Consider the following 24,212-nt stretch of genomic DNA (forward strand, 5'->3'; position numbering starts at 1 on the left):
TAATTCCCTTGACATTTTGGATGAAAGCAAAGAAAGTTTACAGCTTGGTGCTCGTGCCCTCCATTTCATCCACAGTTCTGTTTAACAGTAGGAAAACCATTTCTAAACAAATGCCCCAGGAGCGAAAAGGAACGAGTCATTTAAGGAGACATAAATTAAGATAGTAAAAGTGAACAGTCAGGAAAACTTCTTTATATCAAATGGCTGATTTTCAGAGTGATATTTCACCTCAAAAGCACTCTTGCAAACACACACACACCCGTGTCAGACACACACACACACACTTGTATCAGACACACACACACGCCTGTATCTGACACACACACACACACGCCTGCATCTGACACACACACTCTCACACAAACACACACCTGTATCGCACATACACACACACACTGTGCATAGACCCAGATTGAGCAGGGGGGTCTGTGGAGACGTTCCCCCTTAAGCAGTTCCCAAGCTCCACATCATAGCTGACAGTCTTGGGCCTGCCTGTTGCCATGGCGACATAGCAGGGCGTTCGGCCAGGGGGTTAAAGAGAGATATGCAAAGATAAAGGCTGTCAGAACAGCTCCCCCCCAGTATCAACAGACAGTCTCAATGTTGCCATCCCATATTTAGCAGGAGAGAAATCTTAGACACACTGAGGAGGCGTATGGCTTTAGGGTAGCGTCGGGGTGGGGGGCAGTAGGGACCAGGGGGTTTTAGGTTGGGGTGGGGGTCAGAAGGGGGCAGTAGGGACCAGGGTGTCCTATCCTGGGGATTAGGGGGGGCAGTAGGGACCAGGGTGTCCTATCCTGGGGATTAGGGGGGGCAGTAGGGACCAGGGTGTTCTATATTGGGGATTAGGGGGGGCAGTAGGGACCAGGGTGTTCTATACTGGGGATTAGGGGGGGCAATAGGGACCAGGGTGTTCTATGCTGGGGATTAGGGGGGGAAATAGGAACCCGGGTGTTCTAGGTTGGGGTGGGGGGCAATAGGGACCAGGGTGTTCTATCCTGGGGATTAGGGTGGGGCAGTAGGGACCAGGGTGTTCTATGATGGGGATTAGGGGGGGCAGTATGAACCAGGGTGTTCTATGCTGGGGTGGGGGTCAGAAGGGGGCAGGAGGGACCAGGGTGTTCTATTGCACATACGTTACTGTCAAATTCCGTCTTTTTTTTCCTTCTTACGGCTGTTTTCATGGAGCTAGTTCTAGAACCTCACAGTTTAAACACAGGCAGCGAGGGTCCGGTGTGTTCCGCCTAGTGACGCCCACAGACGAATCAAAAACAGAGCTCAACAACAAATCAGCGCCACAAATGATAATAAAATAACTGTAATAATAATAATGTGTTGTACAAGTAACAACAGCACATCCCGATATCCTTAATAATAATAAAAACAACAACAACAACAACAACAACAGCAATATTCACAATACAACAATGACTATTTGATAGATACAGGCAAAATGTAACAGCAATTTCTTGAATATAAAAAAAAGACCTTTGTAAAATTGATTGTCATTTAAAGATAGCATGGTAACACCGAAGGCAGCGACAGTGAGAACAGGAGAGCCAGAGATCCGGAGAGGGGGAGCAGGGATTCACGAGGATCGAACCCAAAGTACGGAACTTTCGGTTTGGTAGACGTGTCACAGAGCAAGCTTCTGGTAGCCTTGCATGATAAAGGGACAACAGGCAGAGGAAAGTGTTCACACACACGCACCACACCATAGTGGGCTCTCTGTGTGTTTCTCTACAGGTACCAAGGAAACCAAGACAGTAGCATCAGCAGTAGACTGTAGGACAGTTTGTTCATGGGTGTGAATGACTGTGGCTGGATGCACTGTGTCTCACTGGAGGAATCCCAGACAGTCTAACACGACCTGACGAGCTGAGCGGCTGATAGTGCTGAGGGGGAGGAGCTCAAGCTGAAGTGGGAGGGGCCTGTCTGTGTGGGAGGGGCCGGGTTGGGGCAGGCAGGAGAAGTAGGAGGAGCCACTGTGTGTGGAGGAGGCCCTTGTATCAGAGCAGTGTCATGGCTGTTGTAGCACATAGCCCTGTGTCTGTGAGACAGACATATCCCCTGATAGCTTCACAAGCAAATTAGGAGAACGTAATAGAAACACACACACACCCAGATCCGCGTACAACACTCCTCTCACACATACACGGGAGTAAACCGGTCCCTGAATGCGTGCAGGGGACGTCCTGTTACACAGAAAATGTTAAGCAGTTTTACAAACAGACTCAGGTTCAGTCCACTGTGTTGTCGAGGAAGAGCCTCGCTGTTGACTTCCTGGATACCGGTGGTGTACCAGGAAGTCTCGGTGAACCTGAGTGTCAGAGAGACCAGAGTTGCACCTGGCAAAAACAGGAGTCAACTTTTTGCGGTTTTTCAGAGTAAATAAAAAAAATAATCCTTTCATTCGATATTGGCCAATCACATAACTCCGTGGATGTTTCTTGGAGGTGTGTGCCTTTGTTCGCCCAACGTTGTCAGCGCGAAAGTGACAACGTCCCCGATGAACCAAGACGCTAGCTAGCTAGCTATCCTTCCGTAATGTCCAGGACCTCCATGCAGGATCAACTCCCAACGCCATTGCCTGTTGATGAGTGATATGTGTCTGGAGAGAGGATTCCCAGAAAGACCTTCAGCTCGATCTAGAACTTTCTGTTCCGCCCACTACTGAACAGCTGAGTTCCGGGTGTGCAGCTAGGGCTAGGTGAGCAGCTACACAGCCTGGCTGCAGCAGGTGCAAGGCAGTGGGCAGCCGGGACGACGGGAGGAGGGCTGGGGGTCACTGTGGAGGATTTGTAGGTGCGGACAGAAATGAACCAGCGGCCATGCTGACTGAGTTTATCCTGGCACCAGTAAAGGTCAACGCAGGCCAACTCGTATAGATAGCACTGCTATCCTAGAAGTGGCTGTCCATGCCAATCAAGGACACCGCGAGGCGACAGGTCCGCGGGGGGTGCCAGGAGAGGGCGCTAGTCTCCCGTCTCCCCCCGTGTTCTCAGTGCCAGTCCGCGTCGTTCCTGTCCTCATCGTCCTCGGATGAGTCGTCGTTGGTGCTGTCACCCGCGGCCCCCGGTAGCGCTCCGTTGTGCCGCGCGGCCAGCAGGGCCGCCGCCTCGGCCGCCGCCCGCTCCTCGGCCTCCTTCTGGCGCAGCGCGGCCGCCTTCTTCTCCTGCTCCGCGTGGCTCTTCATGTGGGCGCTGCGGCTCTTCACCTTGAAGAACACTCTGGAAGGGGGGGGGGGGGGTGGGGGGGAAGGTAAAGGTCAGAGGTCACACAGGGTCGCACGGCCCCAGGGTCGTTCACTGTTTCTGCTGGGATTAACGGAGGGTAGTTGGGTAAAGGTCAAAAGTCACGCAGGGTCGCACGGTGGTCGTTCACTGTTGTTTCTTGTCACTGCTGGAATTAACGGGAGGATAATTGGTTCTGTGATAACACTAATTTCAGGGTCATAAGGTGTCATTGCACCCCTCTGGGATGGTGGAGAGGCGTGCTTGTATTATGTACACAGTCACTGGGCACGGCACTGCATGGCATGTGTGCACTCTCAGTTGCTAGGAGACAGTTGATAAAAACAGGACTGCTGTTGCCATGGGTGAGCTACTCAGTCAGTCAGCTGGAGCTTGACAAGAGCTGCTGGATACCTTCCTGTTCCAATACCACAGAACACACTTCACACCATCTATATCGACTTTACACACACACACACACACACACACACTCACGTTAAACCCTCATGCTGTCGTAGATCTGTGCATTGCTAAAGTCAACTGAGAACCAATATCGTCAAAACAAAATATACACACCCAGTTAGAATTACATTTAGAACTATTATGCAAAACCCCTTCAAATGAAGGTCAGAATTTGCACCATCCTCGTCGTCACGTTGACACAAACAAATATCAACGATTTAATATTATGCGTAAACCAGGATGTAAGATATGAGGAAAACAGAAGCCTGAGTCTGCCTGTGTGCAGGGGTGAAGAGACTCAGAGGTGAGGAGAGACTAGGAGACTCAGAGGTGTGGAGAGACTAGGAGAGACTCAGAGGTGTGGAGAGACTAGGAGAGACTCAGAGGTGTGAGACTCAGAGGCGTGGAGAGACTAGGAGAGACTCAGAGGTGAGGAGAGACTAGGAGACTCAGAGGTGAGGAGAGACTAGGAGACTCAGAGGTGAGGAGAGACTAGGAGACTCAGAGGTGTGGAGAGACTAGGAGAGACTCAGAGGTGTGGAGAGACTAGGAGAGACTCAGAGGTGTGGAGAGACTAGGAGAAACTCAGAGGTGTGGAGAGACTAGGAGAGACAGAGGTGTGGAGAGACTAGGAGACTAGGAGGTGTGGAGAGACTAGGAGAGACTCAGAGGTGTGGAGAGACTAGGAGACTAGGAGGTGTGGAGAGACTAGGAGAGACTCAGAGGTGTGGAGAGACTAGGAGACTAGGAGGCGTGGAGAGACTAGAAGGTGTGGAAGGACCAAGAGAGACCGACCTGCCACACTTCTTGCAGGGGAACTCCCCCTCCTGGCCCGTGGGGTTGGGTGGGGGCTTGGCTGCAGCAGCGGCCCGCGGTTTGGAGGGAGGAGGATGAGGATGGCCGGCACGAGACGAAGGCTGATCCCTCCTCACGTCCTCCTGGCCCTTCAGCACCAGCACTGCGCCGGCCTGCACCCACACACACATCGATAAACACATGCATATATACGCACATGCATGCACGCACACACACACACACACACAGGCAAATACACACAAAAGGATAAAAACACACACACCTCTGATTAGATTAATTCAGACACACTATCATCAGTAAAACAGCAGAAAGTTCAAAGTCAAAGGGATTATATTAATAAGTAAGAGCAGAGAGACAGGAAGACTAGACACCCCACTCTGGAGAGCCTTGCCCTACAGCTCACATGTGAAGAACATGGAACCAGGCCACAGGTCTTCTGAGTCATTGTTTGCTGACACTACCCTGAAGTTACGCAACCACCGCTAACGCAAGTGGGCCAGGAGCCACTAGGGGGCAGCAGAGCTGAGACGCTTCCCGCTTCTCCTGCAGAGAGCTGAGCTACCACAGCTGGTCTGACAAGGCTTGTGTTTTCAACCAGGGCCGGCATGGCTGACTTTCTAAGAACAGAAGTGCCACATTCACGTCGACATATTGTCTCTATTTTACAGTCTAGCACAGGGGTGTCAAACTCAGATACACAGTGGGCCAAAATTCAAAACTGGGACAAAGTCGCGGGCCAGATTTCATATTTATTGAAGTAAAGGGTCAGGCTCATTTAGCGATCTCTGCAGCTGCCACAATAAAGCTAGCCTTTACAGCAGCTTTACTTCTTGATGTGGCCTTTGTGGACATAGTCTGTCGTGAAACCAAACGTATTTTTATCTCTGCTACCTTCTGGCGCTTTTGCTTCATGTCCAGGTCCTTGTCGTGGTGTTTCGTTTCATAGTGTTTTCTTATGTTATATTCTTTCGTTACAGCCACGCTGGCTCCGCAAACAAGACAAACAGGTCTGTCCTTTACGGTCGTGAACAGATATTCTGTCTCCCGCCTGTCTACAAAGCTCCTGTTTCCACCTTCCATTAGGCCATTTTTGGGGAGGTGTGCCTGACATCTGCCCGAGGTGACTGGTAGCATGAGGTTGCGAATGAATGAAAACAGAGGGGATGCTTGCGGGTCTCGACGCACCAAGGCACTAGCAGAGCATTCTGGGATTTGTAGTAGTATGCGTTACCGCAGTGGCGGGCCGTGCATTTGAAAAAGTATCGATTAAAACATAAGTCAGTGATTCTGATAGTGTGATTCTGATAGTGTTTAGGCCAGCAGAGAAGGCCTTGCTGGGCCTGACACCACTGCGTTACCGGCGGGTCAGCTGAAATAGAAATGTGATATTATCTCGCGGGCCAAATATAATCACACCAGATTTGTCCCGCGGGCCAGAGTTTGACACCCCTGGTCTAGCAGATGCCGTCAGACACGGAACACTACTACTTCCTGGCGTCGCACACCCTCATCGTGTCTAACTTACGTTGTCACTGGCCTGCAAGGTCTGTGTTATCCTCCCTGGGCTGCTGCCGCACGGCTTCCTGTCAGCTGATCCCTCCCACTTCCTGTTGTCCTCTTCCTCCTTCCGAGAGTCCAGTCTGTGAGAGCTCTGTTGGTGGAGCGAAGACGATTACTCTCCGGAAGCCAGCCGATGCTGGCCAGCGTGTGTGTGAGTGCGAGCGCACATAGGTGCGTGTGTGCGTGTGTGGGCGTGCGTGTGCGTTCTGTGGGTGATTTAGCAGGGTGAACGAGAGCGCAGCACCCGAGGCTCAGTAAGCTCACCTTGTGGTCCATCTCCTCGTCGGTGGTCCTGGTCTCCGGAGGTTCTGCCTCTCCGTACAGCAGGACTCCGTTACGGCCCATCTTAACATGCTTCTTGTAAGTGTAGTAGAATTCCACACACTGGGCCACTGTCTTGGTGCTCACCTGGGGAGATACACACACACACACACACACACACACACACACACGAGAACACACGCACATACGAGAGCACATGCGCACAGACACATATATGAGAGCAAACATACAGAGGAACGCATGGACGCAGATACACACGCACAGCCAAGATACACACAAGAACACACAGACACACACACCAGGGTTTCCACTTTGCAGTTAAGGCGGCCGCCTAAGCACACGCCCGCCGCCATAACTAGGTAGTAAAAAAATAAAACAAATAGAACGTCCTGTTTTCTCCCTTCCATTCCAAACCGTGACCAACGCCAGTCTCCCTTCTCTACCCCCCCCCCCCCCCCCCCCCCAACCCCACCCTACCACCTTAGCTAACTATTTCTGGAGCGGGAAACCCTGCACGCACACACAAAACGCGTCATGGGTCTCCGGTTGCGTAGAGGCCAGGAAGCCTGTCCACCCAGGCAGGACATGCGCACGTACCAGCTTCTGCACCATGAAGAAGTCCTTCTTGTAGGCCGCGATGCCTTTGTTAAAGCAGCGCCTCTCCGCAGCAGTCCAGCTGTCTGACCCTGAGGGGGAGGAGGAGGGGGGGAGGGAGGCGGAGAGAGAGGGAGAGAGAGAGAGGTACAGACAGGGAGACGGAAGAGGGGGGGAGGGTTAAAAGGCAGTCGCTAGAGGATGACTGCGAATGTCTGCTTGTCTGCGGGTGGACAACTGATCCACCGTGGACTTGCTCCCCCTACTATGCTCACGCACGCGCGCGCGCACGCACGCACGCGCTGCAGACAGCTAGGACCCGCATGCGGCTGGGTAAACAATGGCTCTCCTGTCTTCTGGGATTAACCACACGTTACTAGCCCCTTGCCCCCTGCCCCCTCCCTCCCTCTCCCTTCACCCCCCACAGCAGACCCTACAAACACACAGTCAGCCCTCTGCAGCTACGCCACACTCACTGAATCGCACACACACACACACACACACACACACACACACACACACACACACACACACACACTGGCCTCCGCCTCCTCCACCACCCTCCTAACTCCCACTACAGCTGGCACTGTGTAGGACTGAGAAGGGATCTGTAGCTAGGCATGGACAGAGAGAGAGAAAGAGAAAGAGAGAGAGAGAGATTGACCAGAGAAAGACAGACGAGATAAATAGAAAGAGAAACCAGGGAGAGGGAGAGAAATAGAAAGAGAGAAAAAGCGAGAGAGAGAGATGTAGATAGAGAGCGTTCCTACCAGAGTAGTGATAACCAGCTAGGCGGTGAGCCTTGGGGAAGACTGGGTTCTTCAGCAGCATTAAAGCCAGCGCTCCCTGTAGGAGCAGAAACACAGTCTGTATCAAAACAGATATTCACCTGTGATGGAAATCCAATCAACCGAGAAACATCCAATATTCCGACGCATTAAAAATCGAAAGGATTGAAAACAATTTAACTACTCGATTAAATAAAAGAGACTGCGCAACAGTATCTCAGCATATTGGAAATCCCAGGGTTGAATCCTGCAGGGAGCAGCAGAGCGGTGAGGCTCAGCTCTGCACAGAGTGGGCACGCTGACAGGCCCTCTCCGTCTCCTTGACAACACGAACAAGCGCTGGTCGCTAGGGCCTGAAACAGTCTCCATATAGCCCTCCGTGGGAGCTCTGGATCTGGCCCGCGGGCCCTCACTGGATCTGTCCTCTGCCAACAGGACGTCTGAGCAGATCTACTGAACAACAACACAAGATGACCCCGCTAGGAAGCTAACTGCCCAAGGCCGGCAGGAAGCTAACAGCCCAAGGCAGGCAGGAAGCCGTCTCAGGAGGGCCTAATGCCTGGTCACAGCCGTCGGCTATGCTGAGTAGCATCACTCAAATCAAGCCCTGGTTCTTTGACAGGCTCCGGTGTGTGCGTGTGTGTCTTTAAATATGACAGATGGCCCTCTTAACAGGCACCATTGGTGTGGATGTGTGTGTGGTTGTGGTTGTCCGGTCATGACATGTAACGTCAGTCACCATGGCCTCAGTTTCTGCTGGTCATATTAAAGGGTCATGGATCACACCTATCCCCCCCCCCCCCTCCCCTCCCCTGTTCCACCTGAACACCCAGCCTGCCTTGCTCACCATGATGTCACCCTTGCACTCGTACAGGCAGTGCAGTGCCAGCTCCTGATTGGTTCCCCCTCCACACAGGGCACTAGAGCAGGCTAGATGCATGAGGTCATCCACTAGAAAGAGAGGGGGGGAGGGGAAGGGGGGGGAGAGGAGAGGGAAAGGGGGGAAGAGAGACAAAAGAAAGGATGGGAAGAGAGAGTGAACAAGAATAATGACTTACCTTTCATGGGTAATGGATTACTCACTTAAAGGTATTCCTGTATTGTGCCCAAACACATACAGGGTGTGGTTGGCAGTGTGTGTGTGTGTGTGTGTGTGTCCGTATGTGCATTTGTCTCACTGGGTGTGTGCACACGTGTGTGTGCGTGTGTGTGCTGGTGCCTGGTACCTTTCTCCTGGAAGGCGGGCCTGGCCAGGGCCTCTCCCAGCGGGGCCCAGAGCAGCTCTGCCAGGTGGGGGTCGTGCTGGGCCCCCTGCCCCTGCCGCAGCTCCGGCACCTCCGCCTGGTAGCGCACGCCGATGTTGATACGCCTGGGGACCCAAACAAGATGCCCGCCGCTCAACAACTGCACACTCGATGAAGGCGCTGGCTAAATAACTTCAACTGAATTGTTTAAAGTAATTTAAAAAATATATTTATCTATATGGTGTTTTTGTTATAGGACGGGGAGGTGGGAAAAGTGACACTGAGGCAACTTCCTGGGAGATTTCTGGGGCAGCTGAATGCGTCCGGAAATTAAAAACTCTGAGTCACTCTGACCCTGGCTGCAGCTCAGCAGTGTGAGAGATGCTTCAGACTGGTGATGCTGAGGTCACACTGACAGACCTGCAGTGTGTGTGCTCTGCTGCTGAATGTGTGTGCACGCCTGACGGCTTAGCCCTCCCAACCTGAGAAAGGAAGATGTAACCTGAGACCAGCTTGCTGGCTGGCTGGTCGGTCTTGCTTGGTTTGTCTTGCTGGTTTGGCTGAGTGGCTGGTTAGCTTGTTGGCTGGTTTGTCTGGCTGGCTGGCTGACTGGATGGTTGGTTTGTTTGTCTGGCTGGTTTGTCTGCCTGTCTGGCTGGTTAGCTGGCTGACTGGCTGGCTGGTTTGTCTGGCTGGTTTGTCTGTCACCTTTTTTCTGGCTGACTGGCTGGTATGGCTGGCTGGCTGGATGGATGGCTGGTTTGGCTGGCTGGCTGGTTTGGCTGGCTGGTTAACTGGCTGAGTGGATGGCTGGTTTGGCTGGAACTCTGGTTTGTCTGGCTGGCTGGATCTCTGGTTTGTCTGTCTGTCTGGTTTGGAAACAGGACTGCATAGTTTGGGAGGACTCTGTGCTCATCTGGCAGGCTGATTTACAGCCCCTATCTGCAGTCTGCATGTCCTCAGTTAACTGCTGAGCAGCTGGTACCAGTCAGGGAACAGCTCCCACAATGCATCCTGATCCCCCTCCCACTTTTGTCATTTAAAAACAGAGTCCCCCCACCCTGCATACACTAGCTGGGGCAGAAGACTCTTTCAGTCCATTCATGCCTCTCCTCAGCCTGCATCAATAAGTCCCTCTATCACTGAGGAATGGCACACAAGCGCTGTGTGTTGGCCAGATTCTCTGCAAGCTCGGCCCAAGGTCTGTTCTGCTCCAACATTAATTAAAGGAGGATCTATCGTGGACTGGTTGGCAGCCCAAACAGAACGCCCAGATGCTACGTGTCATTAGCTGTTTCTAAGGAAGAGGTTGGCAGGGTAGCGGTAGTACTGGCATAGAGAGGATCGCTCTGTGGGTGAGGGGAGTTCTGAGGGTGAGGGGAGTTCTGGGGGTGAGTGTAGTTCTCGGTGGGTGAGGTACTTACGGCTCGATGCTGACTGGAGTGGCCTCGCCTATAGCAGACAGGACTGGAGGAGTGATGTCACAGCTGTCTAAAGTTACAGTACAACCAAACAACATCTTACAATCATCATACATACAGCAGCTCCATTCAAGGTAAAATACCAAAGCTGCAGGTAAAAAATTTATGTTGCTGTTTCCTAAGATACACTTTACTGCTGACAGTATTATTACAGTTGAAACAGCCTGAAATCCCAGTGAGGGACAGCGACAGAATTCGAGAAAAAAATTGAGAAGTGAAAGAGTACGAATGAGAGAGGCGGAGAGTGAGAAAGAGAGAATGAGAGACGGAGGTATAGGCAGGGGACAGAAGGAAACAAAGAAGAGAAACAGACAGAGAGAGAGAACGAGAGAGAGAAAGACAGAGGTGGAGAGAGGCGGCCAGAGACGGAGAGGCAGAGAAAGAGAGAGGCAGAAAGAGAGAGAGATCCGGACTCACTGGAGCGCAGCAGGCTGCGCGAGGCCGACTTTGGCGTGGCGGGCGGAGGCAGACCCTGGGCGCTGGCGGCGGCGGAGGAGAGGAAGGTGGAGAAATAGAGGCCGGAGCCCTCGCGGACGGGGCTGAGGATGGGCGGGGGGGTGTAGGGCGGCATGGCCAGGGGGTTGTCCACCAGGCGGACGGGGGAGCGCAGGTGGCTCTGGTAGGGCGTGATACTGGAGTAGACGGGCGGGGCGATGAAGGTGCCGGGTTTCGGGGGCGGGATGAACAGGGGCTCGGGGCGGGGCCGCCGTTTGGACTTGGCGGATTTGCCGTCATCGTCTTTGTCTCCCTCCATCCCGCCATTCTGCGACCGTGCGAGAGAGAGACCGAGGGAGAGAGAGGGAGAGAGAAAGAAAGAAAGCGGGAGATAGAGAGAGAGAAAGAGAGTGTCCTGTTAACATTTTGACCTTAAACCTCGATAGTTATCCATGCCACACCCCCTCCCCCCAAATTCATCCCTTCATCCATAGGAAGGCTTAAGCCTGCTAATCTGCCTCATCTGAGTTAGAATGAGGGCATGGGGGGGTGGGGGTACTATTGGGGGGCTGCCCAAGGAGAGTGTGGTGCAGGATAAGAGCGGGGACAGGGAGGGAAGGTTGGAAAGGAGAGGATTACCAGGAGTTTCAGTGGGATTATAATCCCGAGAGCAGGGGGAGAGGGACATGAACCCAATCAACTATGTGGGGTTCTAGAACACACACACACACACACTTCAGGACAGAGCCCCCTGACCCCTCGATGGAGTTCTAGAACACACACGTTAGGACACGGCCCACCTGTCCTGAGCTCTCCGACAGGGAGTTCCTGAGCGAGCGGCGCCGTGTGACGATGACGGAGGGTTTGTGGTCCGAGAGCCCAGAGTCCAGGAATCCGTGACGGAGGGGCCAGCTGGAGGACAGCGCAGCCCGCTCCCGGTCCGGGGAGGACGGCTCCTGCCTCCGTACCGGCACCGACACCGGGATGACCAGAGGCAGCAGGCTGTCGTCACGAGGACGCTTGCCGGTCAGACCGTCCCCAGGACCCATGACCCGGTCTGGGCCTGAACCAGCTCTGGAGGGGCTCCACGGTCGGTGGGGGTCCTGGGGAGGGCACACACATTTACATTACATTTAGTCATTTAGCAGACGCTCTTATCCAGAGCCACTTACAGTAAGTACAGGGACATTCCCCCGGAAGCAAGTAGGGTGAAGTGCCTTGCCCAAGGACACAATGTCATTTTGCACGGCTGGGAATCGAACTGGCAACCTTCAGATTACTAGCCCGACTCCCTCACCGCTCAGCCATCTGACTCCCTCACACACACACACACACACACACACACACACACACACACACACACACACACACACACAGGTACCAGACACACACACATACAGACACACACACACACAGGTACCAGTCACACACAGGTACCAGACACACACATGCACAGGTACCACACACACACACACACGTACCAGACACAAACACACACACAGGCACCAGACACACACACAAACACAGGGATTAGACACACACATGGATCATACACAGACACACACAAAGTTTGACACATCAGATTGTGGATCGGCTGTATACCATATACAGTAGCTAACAAAACCTTACATGTATTTTCTATTTTGGAGCATTTGCACAGATATGTGCTATAATATGAGATAAGTGTCTGAGAATGTGATTTAATGAACTCTAATCATAGATCATAAAAGAGCACTTTGTTTCAGTTTCAGCCACCTGAGGTATCCAACTGTCAAGATGTAGCTTTCACTGTTCTGAAGACACATTATGAGTCAGTTACAGGTACTGTACGGTACACCATGACTGTCAGAGGCCCATATTAGGAGTTTATTGTGGCCTTCTAGCCTAGCCTGTTCTCTATTCCTTGTTAAAAAAAAGAACTGCCCCAGCCTCGTACACAGCCTCATACACAGCCTCTAGCCCAAGCTTCAGCCCCAGTTAGCTCAAGTCAGATTCCAGCGCCGTGCCCCGTGCCCAACCCCCAGCCTCTAGCCCAGAGCTAGCCATATCCCCCAGCTCCCCCTCCAGCCCCAGCCTCATCCCCAGCCCCCCCTCCAGCCCCAGCCTCATCCCCAGCCCCAGCCTCATCCCTAGCCCCAGAGCAGGGCAGTGACGTGCCATTCTGCTGAGCAGGCAGGTTAGGGCCCCAGGCTACCCCCCCCCCCCACCCCCCCACCCCCACCAGCACTATCCCATCCGCTCCCCTGCACAGAGGTGGGGGCAGGGTGCCATCGGGGGCTCCACCTCCAGGATGGAGTATCGGGGGCTGCGGTGAGGGTGGGGGAGGTGCAAGCAGCGTCTATACACTGGTGGAGCCGGCCAGGAGACAGAACACAGTAACATGCTGCAGTCATGCTCCAGCGACCAGACGTTCGCTGTTACTCAAATACAAACCAACCACCAGGCTGGGTAATGAGTCAGCGGTTATCCCCCTACCTAACCCCCCACACCTTTGTTGTAGCCTGGGACAGTGTTGCCCATGACAGGAAATCTCTTAAGGACTATGGAAACAATAGGGAAAACTCTTGGGGGGGGGGTTCTGTTTATGAAGCCTGCATGTTGGTGGTGTGTGTGTTAATTGCGTATATCTCTCTGCAGAGTGTTAATCTGAAACAACACTGATTCTGGCAGCCTCGGCCCTGGCAGATGCAAGCGACAGGTTGCTCTGTTCCTGCTCTGAGAAGCCAAAATCACCCTGCCACCGTGGGATGGCTCACACAAAATGGATGTATTGATGTAAAAGAACTCCTCGGGTTATAGTAAAGGTCTGAATAGTAATGGGAACTGAACATATATATATATATATATGATTTAATGTGTTTTTTGATTAATGTCATCAGAATCAGAATCAGAAAGGGATTTATTCGCCATGAAAGTTTGCACAGACAAGGAATTTGCTTTGGCAGGAAGGTGCATACAATAAACATATACCTAAAATTTAAATATGTGGACTAACTATACTAAGGGTACATGAATCAGTTAGTAGAAAGAGTGAGAAGTTTGTGCAAGAAACAAGATAGCGTTGATGTGTCCATAACAACACAGCAGAACCTTACCTTGAGCCCATGGGAGGGCAAGGATTCCATCTCAGAGGCCTTCTGGGCCAGGGTCTCCAGGTTGACCTCCTGCGAGACCCTCCGTTTCCTGCGTGTGCTCTGGATGACACCCGTAGGAGCGGCCTGGACCTCCTCCGTCCTGGGGGGCCCTTGCGCCGCCTCTGGGCCCCCCCCATTCTGGGAGCCAAGCTCCGGCTGCTCAGATGGGAGGAGGAAGGGGTTCTCCCCAGACGGAGCCCCCCCTTCCTTGGACAGCCTTCTGGACCTGCGAGGCTGGGCCTGGGGCTGGTGAGGCTGGGCGTCTGAGGCCGGCTGGGGGTCCGAGGGGAGGGTTGGAGGGGCCGGCTCCTGGACTGTGGGGAGGGCTGGAGCTGGAGGCTCCTGGGAGTGCACGACGACAGGAGGCTGGGGCTGGGGAAGAGGTTGGGCGTGGGGGTGAGAGCTTTGACTGCTATAGTACATCCCACATAGTGCCAGTTGCTGTTGGATTTGCTGTTGTTGCTGCTGCTGTTGTTGTTGTTGCTTTTGTTGCTGCTGTTGTAGCTGTTGTTGTATTTGCTGTTGCTGCACGTGCTGTTGGTGCTGCAGCATCTGCTGCTGCTGGATGTGATGCTGCTGCTGCTGCTGCTGGATCTGCTGCTGGAGGATCTGCTGCCGCTGGATCTGCTCCTGCATCTGCTCCTTCTTCTGCATATGCTGGGGCTGGGGCTGAGGCTGGGGCTGAGGCTGGGGCTGAGGCTGGGACTGAGGTTGGGGCTGAGGCTGGGGCTTGGCCTGGGCCTGTGGCTGGCCACCATAGTTCAGGTTGGGCAGAGCTCTGCTGCCCTGGAAGGCCTGGTAGTACCCTGTGAGGTTCCGCTTGGGCTGACCAAAGGCTAACTGGAAGGGCTGGAGGACCGAGGTTCCTCCGGGGCTCTGCACGCTATGCTGGGGGGCGTTCAGCGCCCCCGGTTTGAGGGGCTGCTGGTAGGCCTGTACCTGGGCCTGGGGCTGCTGAGGAGCCTGGTGTTGGGGCTGGTTCTGCGGGTCCCAGTCCAGCCCATGGGCCTTGGTTACCTCCCTGTAGGCCTCACCAGTAGGGTTGGCCACCAGCTGCTGCTTCTCTGGGGCCCTGCTGGGGGGTTGGGGCTGTGGCTGCAGGGCCGGCCCCTCGCGGCCCTGCTTGGCAAAGGACGCCTGGGTCCTGGCGTCGCCCACCCCTCCGAGGTAGGGAGCAAAGTTCTGGCCCCAGTTGGCCATGGTGACACCCTGGGACCAGTTGCCAGCCCTCTGTTGCTGCTGCTGGCTCTGCGGCGAGGGCTCCTGGTGGGCCCATTTCATGGGCAGCGTCTGCTGGTAGTGTCCCCGGTTCTGGTCCCCTTTCTCTGGGCTGAAGATCACAGAGTTGAGGTACATGTGCGGAGCCTCAGGGTTGGAGGACACGGTGCTGGCAGCCTCGCTGGGCGCTGCCTCGGAGGCCGGGGCGGCCAGGGCATAGTAGGAACCTTCCGGGAGCTGGGATGATGTCTCCTTCATGGCTGCTCCTTGCTCGTTGAAGAAAGAGATGCGCTTGCCTGTTCTCTTGGGGTTTGCTTTCGGCTGGGGCGGTAAACTCATGACGCGCATGAAGGACCCAGGGGCTGGTGGTCGAGGGGGGCAAGAGGGTTGCTACAGCCGAGGCGGTACTAGGTTAGCACCAAACCCCTCAGCCAAACTAGCCTCCCTAGCACTTATCCAAAGTATCCCCCTGCTTGCAACCTTCTACTTGCGGGGTAGAGAATGCCGTCGACCGTCTCTCACAACCAAAGGGCCCCCGGCTGGAGACCAGGAGGTCAAAGCGCTGGGATGTTCTTCCTTCCTGTCCTCCTCCTCGCTTCCTGACCTACTCAGGTGCTGGCCGGCGCTGACCTGGTGTCGGCTGTGTGGGTGTCTGTGTGCTGCTCACTCATGGGCGACACCCTGCAGAAGACAGGAGAGAGAGACAGACAGACGGGGGGAGAGAGAAGGGAGGACAGAGGGAGGGAGACGGGGGCAGAAAAAGGGAAGTAGAGAGAGAGAGAGAGAGAGAGAGAGAGAGAGAACAGAGATTGGGGTCAGACTGGTCACGGTCAGAGGGGTCCCCTAGGGGGGTCTCATTGTCGGGCCTGCCTCAACAATGTGAAAAACCTGCTGTGGGTCTTTTTCACAAAGAACCTGCAGTGAAAGGTAAGGCCAAGAGAACAGAGGGGGTGGGTGGGGAGCTAAGCTGTGTCACTATTACCTAAGCTCACATGACACAGGGATAAGGACATATATAGGCGAGCACACAAGCATTCAGCAGCTCTCCTGCTGGGCTAATTGATGATATGTTGGATCGAAGAGGTGATCACATGACAACTGCCAGCAAGTCTTGATTCCTCATCTCTCTACTTCTCATGGTGACATCACACAGAGGGGGATCTGGGGTAGGGAGGCCATCTCTTTCGCTCTCCCTCTCTTTCTCATTCTCTATCGTTAAGATTCTCTGTCTGACACGCGCAAACGCTCCATATCGGAGCTCAAATACAGCCGTACAGCTGTTTTTCTAACCCAGTAGATCTATTGACTTCTACCCCCTGAACCAGCATGCCATTGTTTCCCATACATGACAGGTTAAAAGGCGCCATGCTTGCTCTTTCAGCGATCGGCTTTGCCTCTCACAGGAAAGAAAAACAAAGCTTCGGTGAGCATCGGGTTATCTTCATTATACAAGGGCAAATAGACCAATAGTCTGTGTGCTGAATCATCATCTTACACAATATGAAACGTGGAAAGGACAATTCGGGTCCTCTGTCTCAGAAGTATCAACTACAAGTATTTTCCTGGTCGAATGACTTCCGTTGCCACGGTAACGTGTGTTAATCATAATGTGCGCTCCGGGGAATATGATGTCAATGTCGTCTTGCAGATGTTACTTGATCTACGCCAAATGACAAAATAATTATGGTGTAGGACGGTTTGTAAGTAACGGTCACCATAACTTTTCAGGTCTAGCAGCCCGCTTACTTAGTAAACACACACTGACACACACGCGCGCGCGCACGCAAACACACACTCCTTAAAATAGAAGGCTGCAGCTGTTCATTGCCTGCCGTGGGGCTGTGCTGGGGAACTTGCCTGGAAGGTGAGGGGGTAACACAGGAAGACGGGCTAGCCGGGGCCAAGCAGGGAAAGCGGACAGCGTGCATGTCTACATCTGCGTGATTCCTAATCAGTTCAGCTATTGTAATCAGCAAGGACTTTGGGTGACATGTCAAATCAGCCACTCCTCAATTTCATGAGCAGAGGCCCTATCAAATTCTTGGACAGCTAGGCGCCTCTGTAATAACACTGGTATACGCAAGAAGCACAGCTCTGTTTACTGAACAGCCTATGGCAGCGGGCCGGAGTTGTTTACAAAAAGCTGCTTTGTGCAATACGGAAATTGTGCATCATAACACAATATCAACGTGTCTGACACCCACAGCAGCACTGTAGGCTATATAAGGTGAGGATAATGACGCACCAGTTACATTATCGTCGTTACACAAGCCCTGGTTTTAACCCAATAAACAAGGTAACGCGCCAAATAGGCTTGTAACGTCAACCGTTGGATAACTGCCTAATCCCTTGCGGTTTCTTATTTTTAAACACCGTGCACTGATAGGGCACAGTAGTGAATGCGAGGTCGGTTAAATGAATGTGAAATTTTCCACACAGACAGAAAAAAGCGAAAAAAATAACAAGCCGCGCGTCCTAGAACCCTTCCTGTACCCCCCTCTGTCTCCCGCGGCCAGCCAGCTCAGCGCTATTTACGAGAAGTCCTTTGTTGAAGTCGAGGGATTATCCAGTCACTAATTCCACGCCACATTGCAACAAAGTGAGGCAACAATGCAGCCTATATCTAAGAGCATGAGCCTCACGACCAAGGCAGTTACTCGCATTAATACTGTGGACCGACCTACTCGAGTTGTCAATAATAATAGCCTACGTAGCCTACGTCACAACTCAGACTCCTATTTCACTTTCCGGGTAGAACTGTGTAGCAAGTAACTGTGGCATGACAAACATATAAGCTACCGAATAATAGAGTAACGACTTAAATGCAAAGCATAAGAGTATTTGTTGTGGGTAGCGTTAAACTTTGTTTACTGGTTGCAATAATGCATGACAATAGCTTGTCTGATGCGTTGAAGACAACTCAATTCGAGTGCTCACCATTCCAGTCGTGTTCCTGCGCTGCTCCCGCGATCGTTACCTGAGAAACGGTTCCTGTGTCCACGCACCCACTGTGCAATAGAGTGGTGATGACTGCATACATTTCCTAGGTTGACTCATTCTACGCTGACCTCACCATTATTTTTTCCAAGTCAAGGGGTCGGCTGGATCTGTAGAAATGAGCTGCTATCCAATCGCAAACGAAGAACTATCCTGCACAAATCTAGACGCAACAGCGTTGCACTAATAGGTTGCACATTATTGCACTACGATTGCGCAAGTATAGATGCACACATTGACTATGCGGCCTTTTTCCCTTTCTGAATCGAACAACACATTCTCTTTCAGCTCGTCTTGTGATCCTCTCTGGTTCGTTCGCCACACCTACTTCCCTGACCATATAAGGCTTTCCTCTTACATGTGGGGCGCTGTAATTTACGGGGCAAACTCACGGTCCATGCGGGAAATTCCGCCAGTGGTACACACACGGTTGAAGCGTTGACGGTGAAAGGCTTAAAGCATTGACAGGGGCCTCTTGAATATAACCTTTAGCTTCGTTAAAAGATTAAAACAACATAGGCGTCTCGACTACTGTAACTGCGAGCACACATAGCCAAGTTTGTAGATAAACGTCGAGGCATAAGGCTGAACAGGAATGACAAATACGTGTGTTATAAACGCACAAGAGTCATTCTTTGGTGTCCGGGTAATGTGGTTATAAGGGGCCAGGATTGGGTCTCTTCACGACAGTTTAAGGACTACTTTCCCCTACAGAAACCACACAAACCAGTGACACTGATAACGCCTAGTGAGTCACCAAAAAGTAGATCCCATGACATAGGCTATCCACCTACAATGCAACTGTATCATAATGTTAAGGATATATACAGTAGGCCTATGGGGTATGGGTTTAGCGTGCAAGCACTTTATCTTAAGAGACTGTGCCAGCATCAAGGCAGAGTGATGTTTGCAATGATGACCAAGCATATGCGTGCAAGAAAGGAGACACTGCCATAACATGCTGGCTAGCACCAATATGTCTCTGTGAGGCAGTATGTGCTCCATCTCTCGTGTACCTTAAAATAACCTGCAAAGACTGAAAACATTCACACATACAGTTCACTTGTATGCCATGAGAGAAAGAGAGCGCAGGAGACATCACTCGCCTCAAAGACCTATATGCTTTTCAATTCTAACACGTTGGGCTACAATCTTCAAAGCTTCTACAATGCTTCTTTTAAAACAGATACACTTGAAAGTTATTTAAGCACTTTGAGCTGCAATTCTTGTATGAAAAGTGCTATATAAATAAAGTCTTACTTACTTACTTAACAGCAGCGGCGAACAGAAATGTAAGTTGCGCTGCAACTGTTGCCTTCGCGAATGCTACATTGTAGACGATCTAGGCGCAGCTTGTGCAAGAGATACAAAGTAATAGAACTTCCACCCTATATTTCCACCCTAATTCTCGTTCCATCGATAAATCAACGGTCGCTCGACAAGTATGCGCATGCAATCACAGAATGCATAGGAATTCAAAGAACGACGGTTTCGATTCCTCGCAGTGGCACTGCACCTAATGGCCCTCAACGATTGGAGTGAAATACGACAATAAACTATGTTTATATAGACTATATAGCACAATCTACATACCGAGTAAGACTGAGCTCAACATGTTCAGACACCCCACCACACATGGATACAATTGAGATATATCAGAACATAGCATGACGTAGTCATGAATAGCCTGTGCAATAAAGTGAATTATAACCAATTTACCTTGTGTCGTCGCCGGGGCTGTAATATTCTCTTGTTCTGTAAAAAGACTGAAACTTTTTTTTTTTTTTCTTGTTTCTCCAATCGTCACTTCCTCTTTTGACCTAGCCGAAACTTGCCTTGTCATCACAGTGCACTCTGAAGCTGTAAAACGGTTGCAATGCAACTCATTCGCATTCGATTGTCCATAATCTTTGTTGAACAATATTTTGGATCGACGAACGATCACTGGTTGAGTAATTGCGCGTTCACGTCAGACGGATGATAGGGCGAGAAGGGCCGCGTTCCATTTCTGTTCTGGCAAAGACTGGAATAATGGCATGAGTGGGCTAATGGGTGTAGCATTGTGTACTATCGCTAGATGGCGAGCCGCTAGTCAGAGAAGTATACTCCAAGACAATGCACAACCAAATCCAGTGAGCAGCATACAGGATCGCATTTTGTCAGGTCGATATCTATCTATGCCACGATCTATTAGGACCTACCAGTCAACACTCGTAAGCCATTTGACAATTATAGAATGTTGAACGTTCAGAGAATACTGCTGGACTCTCGACCTGGTATGTTGATAGTTTGCATATAACTTTGTTTCTGAATTGCTGGCTAATTCGGGTAATTTCGAGCTAGCGGGATGTTTTAGCTGATGTGCACAGTGCATAAAGTGCACGACAATGACTCGTATATGTGTTTCACGTGCTGCAGGGTCAAATGGGGTCCCGGTTCCTGAGAATTTTCGCATGGAAAATCAGAGCATACCCCTAGACTTGAAGGAGGGAGAGGTCCTGATTCGGACGCTGTTTCTCTCTGTCGACCCCTACATGGTGATTGAAATCTGTTAAGAAACTTTTCTAAACTGAAAATATTTACAGCAGCTAACTCAATTAAGGAAATACTAACAAGTAGGCCTATAGAAACAATCTCATTGGGCGACACTTATTTTTTGACCGAGATGTAGCTAGGATCAGCCTTTACAAATCTCAGCTCAGAGCCTGGGCGAATGACCTCAGTCCGTGTCATTTCGCACTCGCAGCATGTGATCTGAACACATCTTGTTTAGTGCGTTTTGTTTTTCTGATTATAATCCCTAATATGACACTGTTTGTCTCCAAAATAGCGATGCCGCATGAACGAAGATACGGGAGCGAAGTACTTGACGCCGTGGGAGCTATCCGAGTGCGTGGACGGCGGAGGTGTGGCGATGGTGGAGTCCAGTCGCTACCCTGGTCTCTCTCCGGGCGACATGGTCACCTCGTTCAACTGTCGTTGGCAGACTCAAGATATTGTCAAAGGAGGTCTCCTACAGAAGGTACAATTTTCTCATAACCCCAGTCCCATACGGCCCTGTGCAGCCCTGTTCCCGGATAAATCATGGCGCTGGTTAGTTCATCAAAACTGATGTTGGAGAAAAAACCGATAGGCAGGTAGATGGTTCAAGTCCAGGCCCTGCTTTAACCCATGTCCCTTGCACTGTCAGAATATAATTAATACAGTTATGACTTCACAGTTAATAAGATAGAATATGACTAATAAAGGTGCAAGGAAAAAAAGCTGTCTGAAGATTGTTAATAAAGTTGTATTCACATAGAAAATGGTCTACTTAGTTCTACTTAGTAATTCTGTGTTGCAGGTAGACCCACAATTGGTGGATGGGCATTCATCCTACTTCCTGGGTACAGTGGGCATGCCCGGCCTCACCGCCTTACTGGGTATCAGAGAAAAGGGTAATGTGATCAAGGGCGCCAATCAGACCATGGTGGTCAGTGGAGCTGCAGGGGCTTGTGGGTCAATATCTGGCCAGGTAAGAGATGGTGGAGGTAAGACAGCACATGTGTGAATCGGTGCTAATGTTGCATTGTGTCAGTGTGATGAGGGGCTATCGTCGCCGTGTCCCCTCCCCAGATTGGCCGCCTGGACGGATGCGTGCGGGTAGTGGGGATCTGTGGGTCTGATGAGAAGTGCCGAGCCCTGGTGGAGGAGCTGGGCTTCTCCTCAGCTCTGAACTACCGCCGGGGAGACATACCCTCCAAGCTGAGGGAGTGCTGTCCCAACGGTGTGGACGTTTATTTCGACAACGTGGGCGGCCCCATCAGTGATGCCGTCATAGCGCAGGTGAGCGTTTTCCGTGGCCTCACTAAAGCCCACGAGACAAAGCCATGGAACGAGTGCGGAAATATGATTATACTTATGAAACGCTGTCGTGTACCCTCAGATGAACGAGGGAGGCCATGTGATCCTGTGTGGGCAGATCTCCCAGTACAACAAGGACGTACCCTACCCTCCACCCCTGAGCGAGGCGACCCAGGAGGCCCTACGCTCCAAGAACATCGCGAGAGAGCGCTTCATGGTGCTCAACTACATGGAGAAGCACGAGGCTGGCATCCTGCAGCTCAGCGACTGGGTCCGGACCGGACAAGTCAAGGTATGGCGAGGGTTAGCAAGCCCTGCGTGTATAAGAGACAGGAAGTGTGTGTTACGTATTGCTGTGTTTAATAACGGCTGGTTGACACTGTCGTGTATTTTTACGGTTGTCTTCAGGGGGTGGGCGTGCTCCAAATGTTTGGGATTCATACTGATAGGCTGCTGTGCAGGAGTTAGGAAGCATCTGTGTTTTGCTTGGTCGTGTGCATCCGCACGGACTCAAAAGTTGAGCTTTTCTCAACTTTTATGTGTGTATTATGGTGCGGTAAACGCCCCCAACGCCCATTTTGAAAAGGGATGGATCTAACGCAGTCGTACATAGGGAGGCGGTGAAAAGTTATGCGCATTCTGAAACAATATGCTAAGTGTAAACCAGGCGTGAGTTGTCACTGGCGGCTTGGTAGTGTGTAGGAGACTGTTTACCCTTAAGGTTCTGTTGCATTTAAATTCTGTAGTGAAATACATTTAATTGGAGTTATTAAATACTGGACATACATTTATGGTTTGTTTCTTGCCCAGAATCCAAACATGATCAGTACTCATGCTAAATCGTATGTAGAGTAAATCATGTGGTGTCTATCTGTCAGGTGTTGGAAACGGTGATGAACGGCATTGAAAACATGGGCGGTAAGTGTCATTAGTTTCATCAATAACTGAAGTGAAATCCACAGTTGCAGTGAATGTTCCAGAATCAGATAGTCAGAATCCCACTGCTTTTGTTCTCCTACCAGTGGCGTTTTGCTCCATGATGACCGGGGGAAACATCGGCAAACAAATCGTCAAAGTATCTGCCTGAGGACAAGCCCCAGAAACAGAACCAACGGTTAACTGGTTCTGTCCTGAGGCCTTTGGAAACACACCTGCTCACTTGACGATAACACCGTATACGCTGATACAGCCCACTGCTATCAGGACACATCTCTCTAGGATACCGGTCATACAGTGACAATAACCTACACCCTTCTTCCCCTACGAACTGGACCTGAATAGAGCCGCAGGTGCTGGAAGCTGGGCAGCCTCGCCACGTAACCGTAGCCACCATTGTGTCTGTGTATTTCCATGAATTCAAATGTATTTCACTGCAATGTGGAAGTAACTTTGTTCTTATCATTGTCCTAACCAACAGACTGAACAGTACAACAGTAATATCTACCTTAGCAGTGAAAGGTAACATGGACAATAGTAACACAATAAAAACACAACCAAATGGCACTTTAATCAACAATTTATTTCACAGCACTATAAACCATTAATAAAATCCCAAAAGTGGTTTGTTTGATTGAGTTGTCATCTGAAGCAGTTAATGCAAGTGTAAAACCATTTAACATTCAATCTATTTAACTGTTGGGGAACATACAGCTTAATGACAATGACCATGATTTCACCCAGCATTCCTATTAAAGCAGGAACCCTGGATTTAGATTCTGTTTGTGACATCGACATTGAGGTCACATGGATAGAACACTCGAACTATCAGAACAATGAACATTGTTGACACATTATTACGCAATCGGCACTATAGTTACCCATGGGTAAAATGTTAACCAAAAGATCTGTCAAATGTCATATCTCCCCCTAGTGGACATTGCTTGAGAGGCATTACCAAATAGGACGTTTTTAACTTGACCCTCACTCCGGTGAGGAGCAAAGCTGCTGTGGAAGAATTAATCTATGCTGCTATTTCATATGTTCTATGTCTCTGTTGAATAAAAGACAATCAATACCTCAGATATACAAAATGTGTAAATGACAATGCTGAACATATATTCCAAATGTAATCAATGCTTCAAACAGATATTGATGAACTTATGCACCAAGATGTTTCTAAGTCTGT

The 24,212-nt window shown here is 51.1% G+C and overlaps 2 protein-coding genes across 5 annotated transcripts; one reads left to right on the forward strand and one right to left on the reverse strand.

Annotated features, from left to right (window-relative positions):
• Nucleotides 1-1,302: 1,302 nt before the first annotated feature.
• Nucleotides 1,303-20,256, reverse strand: mideasb (mitotic deacetylase associated SANT domain protein b). Of its 4 annotated transcripts, none has more exons than XM_067243961.1 (13): nt 19,964-20,256; nt 13,991-15,928; nt 11,696-11,998; nt 10,878-11,223; nt 10,404-10,470; nt 8,962-9,104; nt 8,583-8,686; nt 7,718-7,793; nt 6,951-7,039; nt 6,336-6,479; nt 6,037-6,162; nt 4,491-4,663; nt 1,303-3,230 (listed from the first exon to the last, which is right to left on the reverse strand). In XM_067243961.1, the coding sequence occupies exons 2-13, from the start codon at nt 15,593-15,595 to the stop codon at nt 3,002-3,004; spliced, it is 3,405 nt and encodes a 1,134-aa protein (XP_067100062.1). In that variant the 5' UTR covers nt 15,596-15,928; nt 19,964-20,256; the 3' UTR covers nt 1,303-3,001. The 4 variants fall into 4 exon arrangements, with proteins under 4 accessions (XP_067100062.1, XP_067100063.1, XP_067100061.1 ...); XM_067243962.1 differs by lacking the exon at nt 19,964-20,256 and adding an exon at nt 19,513-19,530; XM_067243960.1 differs by lacking the exon at nt 19,964-20,256 and adding an exon at nt 18,185-18,462.
• ptgr2 (prostaglandin reductase 2) lies at nt 20,149-23,647 on the forward strand. Its single transcript, XM_067243965.1, has 8 exons — nt 20,149-20,520; nt 20,663-20,781; nt 21,075-21,266; nt 21,588-21,758; nt 21,860-22,069; nt 22,170-22,379; nt 22,966-23,005; nt 23,110-23,647. Exons 1-8 carry the CDS (start codon nt 20,481-20,483, stop codon nt 23,172-23,174), a joined length of 1,047 nt encoding a protein of 348 aa, XP_067100066.1. The 5' UTR covers nt 20,149-20,480; the 3' UTR covers nt 23,175-23,647.
• The last annotated feature ends 565 nt before the right edge of the window (nt 23,648-24,212 follow it).

This window comes from Osmerus mordax, chromosome 9, assembly GCF_038355195.1.
Source record: "Osmerus mordax isolate fOsmMor3 chromosome 9, fOsmMor3.pri, whole genome shotgun sequence".
Taxonomy (NCBI): Eukaryota; Metazoa; Chordata; class Actinopteri; order Osmeriformes; family Osmeridae; genus Osmerus; species Osmerus mordax.

Bases quoted from the DNA above. Each gene is read 5' to 3' on its own strand.
- ptgr2 (XM_067243965.1), top strand. From the start codon at position 20,481: ATGTTGAACGTTCAGAGAATACTGCTGGACTCTCGACCTG. The intron at 22,070-22,169 runs GTGAGCGTTTTC...GTGTACCCTCAG, and splicing joins GTGATGCCGTCATAGCGCAG to ATGAACGAGGGAGGCCATGT. The intron at 23,006-23,109 runs GTAAGTGTCATT...TTCTCCTACCAG, and splicing joins CGGCATTGAAAACATGGGCG to TGGCGTTTTGCTCCATGATG.
- mideasb (XM_067243961.1), bottom strand. From the start codon at position 15,595: ATGCGCGTCATGAGTTTACCGCCCCAGCCGAAAGCAAACCCCAAGAGA. The intron at 8,687-8,961 runs GTACCAGGCACC...CTCTCTTTCTAG, and splicing joins GCCCGCCTTCCAGGAGAAAG to TGGATGACCTCATGCATCTA. The intron at 7,040-7,717 runs GTAGGAACGCTC...CCTCCCCCTCAG, and splicing joins AGCTGGTTATCACTACTCTG to GGTCAGACAGCTGGACTGCT.